Here is a 6,999-nt window from a genome sequence, read left to right as displayed (position 1 = left end):
CCATATAACAATTCTTTTCAACAAGTGTGAGCATGGAATAAAAAGTGTCCATTTTAAAATGATGATAGGTTACAAATTGGTTAAGGCCTTTCAGGTTAAGGATAAGCCTATGACTACCATCTTTTTTAGGTCTGATAAAAATATTAGACACTACTTCCTCTGCATCATGACTGGTGGTCTCAATGATAGCCTTAGACAATAGCTTAGCTATTTCATGGTTTATAATGTCGGTTTATAATGTCGGTTTCATCAGAAGAGAAAATGTTATATACGACTGAATTTACATATGGTGCGAAAATTGTTCAGGGTGGAATGAAGGTGCAGGACACAATTAACACGGATAAAGATACGGAAAATTAAAACTAGATCGTAAAGTGTTAATTAACAAAACCTGCAACACACGTATAGTCTCATTTTCCCGTTTGAGACTTCTACAGAGTCTTCTCAATCAACACTCCGCTAAAAGGTATATTTTGTATGGACAAAAGCAACGAACGACAACTCACTACAAATAAACTTATTCTAATTTCTCAGCGATGACGCGTGAAATACTACAAGCAAATGCCTCAGGGTGTCTCACATGATGTCATACGAAAAAGTAAAATTAAGTATTAAATTTGAGGTAAAACAAAAATTCTTTGTCAGTTGGTCAAAAATGACCAAATTTTAAGGTGAGCATTTTTCGCTCGTTTAAGTCCCAAGGGAACTCGGCGTGTCGAAAAAAATCATTTCGGAATCATCTTTAAGTAAAAACAAAGCCCTGAAAAATAATTTTTGTTGTACGCCAACCCTGACTTCATCTTTTGTTGGCTTTTTCTTCCCGGTCCCTCGGGAGGCCTAAAAAGTAACCCACGGGACGCTATCGGACACATTGATTCGATTGAAATCTTTTTATGAATATTTGTTGGGAGTCCAAAAATCAAATCTTTTCCAATGGGGGTTATGGGGGATAGGGTCAAAAATGACCATATTTTGAAGTCGGCATTTTTCACTCGTTTAAGTCCCAAGGGAACTTCCTAGGCGTGTCGAAAAAATCATTTTGGAATCTTTTTTTAAGTACAAGCAAAGACCTGAAAAAGAATTCTTGTTTTACTCAAACCCTGACTTCATTTTTTTGGGGCTATTTATTGGTCAAGTCCAAGCAACAACCGTGGACGATAATCCTGCTGGTATAGGTTGGATCAATTGTTGATCTGATCGGCTTAACAAATACAAATGATAAAAGAAGCAGAGACCGATACAACGTAGAATTACGGTTTAAAGGTTACTATATTTCGGCTGGCCAAACCAGCCTTCTTCAGCTACAATGAAAATTTACATTGGGACATACGCTTAAACAGCTGACAAATATTTGCGCAATAGCGGAACTACGTTAAACTAAATTGATTGACAGTATAAAATATGAAGCAAATGAAATAATAATAACAAAAAATAAAAAAATAATAAAAGGAAAAAACCTAGTAAATTTCTTCGCGAATATTGAGACCATGTGGAAAAAGTGTTCTGCCTTTTGAGATTAAAAAGGCTTCCCTGGGCGTACGGATTGAGTCTTGGTTAGAGTAGACTTTTTCTATGGGAATTAATTGCATGTCGTTAGCGGTGTGGTTAGGAGCGGTGAGGAAGTGTTCTGCGGCTGTGGTGGGTTTAGATTTAGTCTTAGGGCTATCTATGGTACGGCGGTGTTCATTAAAGCGGTCTTTTAAGCGTCGTTTAGTCTCTCCTATGTATTGTAAATTACAGCGGTTACATTGGATCAGATTAGATTTTTAGTTTCACAGGTCAGGTTAGATTTTATAGGGCGTGTTCCACCAGTGGAAAAGAAGGTATTTACCTCATCCTATAATCTATGTGGTAATTACATTCTGGACCTTCCCAAAGCAAAAACGACTACTTATGGCCTACACTCCTTTTCATACTTAGCTAGTAAAATATGGAACTCTCTGCCGGACACTTACAGGACATCTGACTTTCCTCAATTCAAACAAAAGATCCTTAATTATGAGGCCTTTCCACAGTGTATATAATGTATGTATATAGTGTATATATAATGATAGAATTGTAATTGTAATTGTATTTCATTTTATTTTATTTTGTCTATTTACTCTTTCTTTCTAATATTTATTTTCTCGAAGATATTAGCTATTCAAAGCTACTCTATAAATTCGAGGATAAATAAAGTATATGATTGTATGTATGTATGTATGTATGTATGTATGTATGTATGTATGTATGTATGTATGTATGTATGTATGTATGTATGTATGTATGTATGTATGTATGTATGTATGTATGTATGTATGTATGTATGTATGTATGTATGTATGTAGTGAGACCATCGGAAATGTATGGGCAAGTGACGCAATTTTTACCGCAACGATAGGAGCCGGAAGGGAGTTGTGGGTGGGGATTAGTCGAGTTAGAAAAAAGTTTAGCCGAAACCAGTAAGTCACGTAGGTTAGGAGATCGTCTGAAGGCCACAACAGGCAAATTTGGAGAAACCTTTTTGCAGCGGTCAGACAAGAGCGGTAAATGATAATGTTTTTTAATGATGTTGGAGATGTGAGGAAGCGATGGGTTAAAAGTCGTAATAAAAGGTACACGCGTAGGTTTGTTCATGTCTTTAGTTTGTAAAGCGAGTCTGCGTGGGATGTTGGCGGCACGTTGTATTTGTTTAGTGACAAAGTTTCGTTTGTAGCCTCGTTTGAGTAGGAATGTAGTAAGTTGTGCAGTGCGTATATTAAACGTTTCGTCAGTAGAACAAATACGTCGTAAGCGGTGTGCTAGACTGAAAGGAATCGCACTTTTTGTATGTAGGGGATGGCAAGATGAATACAGTAGATGTTGGTGTTTGTCTGTAGGTTTAGTGTACAGGCCAGTACTGATGTTACCGTCGTTAGTTAAAGAAACATTAACATTAAGGAAAGATACCGTTAGTAGAAGAGTGCGAGCTAGTCAGGGTGAATATTGTTAAGATAATCAATGAAGATTTTTAAGTTATCCAGACCTTCAGTCCAGATTATAAAAATATCATCAATATAACGAAACCACGTGGGAGGGTGAAATGGGGCATTTTTCAAAGCATTCGCTTCGAAATGGCCAAGAAAAAGGTTGGCAAAAGAGGGGGCCATTTTAGTACCCATGGCTGTGCCGTGGATCTGAAAGTAGTGGTTATCGTTAAAAGAAAACTATTCATGATAAGGATCATGCGAATGAGGTCACAGAGTGTGCCAGTGGGAATGTTACTATGAAGGCGAGTATGGAGGAAATGGTCACAAGCAATTTTAAGGTTGCTTTAGTTTAACTTTACTACGCTACGTGATTGGTTAAAAAAATTGGGACCACTTTCTCAACCAATCGCAAGGCAAAGCCAAAACTTGATGTCAGTCACATGGATTTGCTTCGCGTTATTAATATTGGTTCAACGTGCTTCTTACGTTTATCGCGATTGGTTAGAGTGATTACTTAGGTTAAATAGGAAAAGCTTTAATTATCCTAACTCTGTTTATAGAAGTCTTGGCCATCAGCGAACAACGTTCATTTTAAGCTCTGCTTTTGAAATAATCTTTGAAGCTTTACGTTTCGGGAGAATTTGACCAACCTTTTCTTTCTTGAAAACAATTTTGCTAACCGAGCTTAAAATTCCCCAGGTAACACTGAGGTTCACATGATGGTAAATTTACCTCCAGATTTCAGCAACGGATCATCTGTTAAGGTCAACGCAACATGCGACATTTTTGACAATTCCCTTCCAGTGAAGATCACTAAAACTGCTCTTTTCTCGATCATTTTGGTGACCAGCTTGGTAGGAAACACTCTTATAATCATCATTGTGTATAAAAAACAAGAACTAAGGAAGACAACCAATTATTTTATCGTCAATATGGCGGTCTCTGACTTCGTCTACCCATTACAAGCTATTCCGTTTACAATGGCACAGATAGTGTCCGGTTCGCCGTATTGGCCTATTCAGGGAACTGAGGGATTAATCTTCTGCAAACTAGGAGTCTATCTGCGTCGTGTATCGGCTGCTGTTTCTGGACAAAGCCTCGTCTGGATAGCTTTAGATCGTTTTATTGCTGTCGTCTTACCGATGAAGATTCACCTCATCTCATCCAGACTCCGCGTTTTTGCCATCGCTTTCACTTGGATCATTGCTACAACAATTCATTTTATTGAATTGTACGCGTATGAGTTGGTAGAAGAAAATCGCGGTCTTTTGTGTACAGTTTCTATCGATGCGCGCTCTTTATATAGAACTTACGGGTTAGTGCGTTTGCCTTTATACATTGCACCATTTATTGTCATGGCTATTTTATACTGCCTCATAATATTGACTTTACGAAGGCAGGACAAAGTCCTTCGTTGTGCAGAAGAGCATCAGTTAGTTCAGAGGAAACGGCGAGCAGTAAAGATGATGATTTGTATTATGATTGCAAATTACATTTGTCCTGTCCTCTTCCTCTGTTATGTGTCACTTTATTTATATGGGAATACCAGAAGGAAGTGCCATGTTCGTTAGTGAGAGAATTATCTTGCTTCGCTTATCTTTTGTTTTTCTTGTCCTCAATAATCAACCCGATCATTTGCATGACGTTTGCTAAGAACTACCGTAGCGGACTGAAGCAGATTTGTCAGTCATTTTGGTGCCACTGCTCATCAAAACGTCACTGGAATATGGAGGTAGGTCAACACGAGCAAATAACTCTCCAAAATATAAAGGCCATATCAAGACCAAGAGAAAATACTACATGAAGAGGAAACTGTTCAAGCAAATTGAAAGTTGACCATTAAAGAAACTCTAAAATTTTGATAAAGGGAGACAGCCTTTAAACGTTCGATTGGTCGTTAATTTAAAATAATGTCAAACAAATATATATACGATATTGACCGACTGGGTGGTCCGTATATTGGGAAAAACTGTGCCCTCTGTCTTCACTACGGGCCAGCCTAGTTCGATAAAAAAATTTTTTATTTTCTTTTCCGAAGGAAAACAAGCTCCAGGACTTGCAACCAATCACGCAACAAGTCCGCCCGGATTCGCGGGCAAGATTGAAAAATTCCTGCTGGAACCAATCAGATTGTATGATTTACAGAATTCTGCCCGCTCGCGCGCTGAGAAAACAACAATAAATTAATGTATATTTGTAGAAGTAAAACCATTCGTGTTCAATTTTATAGTTAAAAAGCACTGAAGACGTATAGTAAATCTAAATCCACAATTTATTGTTATCCGGTTGTTGTGACACCACTGATGGAAATCGCTGTTGAAATCAAATGGAGTGGTTCGGTCAGACCGTAGGCTCGATTTCCGCCGTCTCCCGGGTTTGTGATCCTCCCCGAAGAGGAGGGGATGAGTGCGGGCTCATTTTCCCGAACAGCGGCTGGTAATCGAGCCTAGTCAGACCGGAAAATTTCCGGAAAAAAAGGACCACCTTTGAAGGAGGCCCACTTTGAGCGATCAGACCAAATCATTGGGAGGTCAATCGTAAAGAGCCTGTCCGTCATGACATGTACATGAAGGTCTTACCAGGGGTTTATATCTGTATTGTGTCTGCTTAGATTATCAATATTTCAGGGGCCAAGACTATGAACACCTCTGGGTTTTGGATACCATGTTAAAGGAAAGAAATTTCTTGTCAGTGTTAGGAGCCGATTTTAAGGAGGAGGAGGAATGTCAGGTGTGTCCTTTTCTTATCATATCACAAAATCATTCACCTATAACAGGTCTAAAAGTTCAGGAAAGTGATATAGTAAGTGAATCAAAACAGGATATCTTTATTTTGCATTTTTATAATTAAAGTAAACAAATTATAAGCCGTATTATCATTTAATTTTACCTTTATGTTACACAACTCATGTCTTTATCAGGCAATAACTAGTTTCAACAAGATGATAAAATAAACTGCGTGAAGTTCATTAAATATCAATTTACTCTAATAATTATCCATTTAAACTCTTTTCGTCTTGAATGAGCTCTTAGCTATCACATGAAATGGTTTATCCAAAAACGCGAAGTATTCTTATGGCGTAAATAACGAAATAATCAGCTCTCGTAAATTGTTCGAATTGATTGGAAGGAAAGGTACACGTGGTGGAATTTATACAGATGACGATTAAGCATTCTCTTGATTGTTCTCCAAAGCTCGTTGTTACATCGACGTAATGATACTGTTACGATGGGAAGGCGTCGTTCACTTGTGGGTCGACCTTTCCAGCAAACCTGCATGGTATGATTTCCTACGATCTGTAAATCGCTTTGTTATAACTGAGTTTCCTCAGCATTTGTTGTTTTGTTAGTGATCACCAAATCTCTTGTTGTTCCTTCATCTACTGTACGGAGAAAAAGTAATATTAAGTAGTAAAATTGGCAAATGGAAAATCCCCTTTAAATTGTCAATGGAATTTTTAGGAGTATAGTTTGTTTTCATTTAAGCTATGACAGGTGACACTTTCAGGAAAACTACTCCGAAGGAAAGTTCTTAAGTAGTATTGCATATTCTAATTGGTACTGTCTATTTTAAAATATTTGTCAAAACAACGTTTAATTTTGTCGCCTAAAAAGAGTCGAACTTAGTATGGTTAACTTTTATAAGTTACTTTTTCTACTGCGTATAAGAGGATCTCAGGAACGGCTACTGGGAGTAATCACGCATTTTTCAGAGATCATTTAGCTTCAATTTTGAAAAAAATGCCATACATTGATAGTTGTACATTTTAATGCATTTTGCAATTTTTATTACTTAATTATGCGTGGTTACACCCCCTCCCCCTCCATTTTCATTTTGGATTTCAATAGCCCTCGCTCAGTACGATCTGCTTTTTCTGCACAGTCGTAAACTACACAAAAATACGTCTGTATTAGTAGGCACCGTCCTTAATCCATCGTACGGAAAAATATGGCGGCTGCGCATTTTACAAAAATACCTGGCAAACCTAACATACCCAATAGGCACATAGAAAGCCATATTTGTGAAATTCGTCCTTGTACTAACAACATTG

At 37.6% G+C, this 6,999-nt stretch overlaps 2 protein-coding genes across 2 annotated transcripts in view; one reads left to right on the top strand and one right to left on the bottom strand.

Annotated features, from left to right (window-relative positions):
- Positions 1-3,413: 3,413 nt before the first annotated feature.
- On the top strand, positions 3,414-4,519 carry LOC146457219 (QRFP-like peptide receptor). The gene has a single exon (XM_085092277.1). It carries the CDS (start codon positions 3,665-3,667, stop codon positions 4,517-4,519), a length of 855 nt encoding a protein of 284 aa, XP_084948403.1. The 5' UTR covers positions 3,414-3,664.
- Positions 4,520-5,202: 683 nt separating this feature from the next.
- The window catches only part of LOC146457218 (uncharacterized), a 52,408-nt gene continuing 50,611 nt past the window's right edge, over positions 5,203-6,999 (bottom strand). Inside the window, exon 30 of the mRNA XM_085092233.1 lies at positions 5,203-6,330. Coding sequence (XP_084948359.1) covers positions 6,260-6,330 — 71 coding nt within the window. The 3' untranslated portion in view covers positions 5,203-6,259. The remainder of the gene's footprint in view (positions 6,331-6,999) is intronic.

This window comes from Pavona decussata, unplaced genomic scaffold (assembly GCF_977016875.1).
Source record: "Pavona decussata unplaced genomic scaffold, jaPavDecu1.1 SCAFFOLD_245, whole genome shotgun sequence".
Lineage (NCBI taxonomy): Eukaryota > Metazoa > Cnidaria > Anthozoa > Scleractinia > Agariciidae > Pavona > Pavona decussata.
Note: the sequence above shows the minus strand (reverse complement) of the source record. Positions and strands in the feature narration are given on the sequence as shown.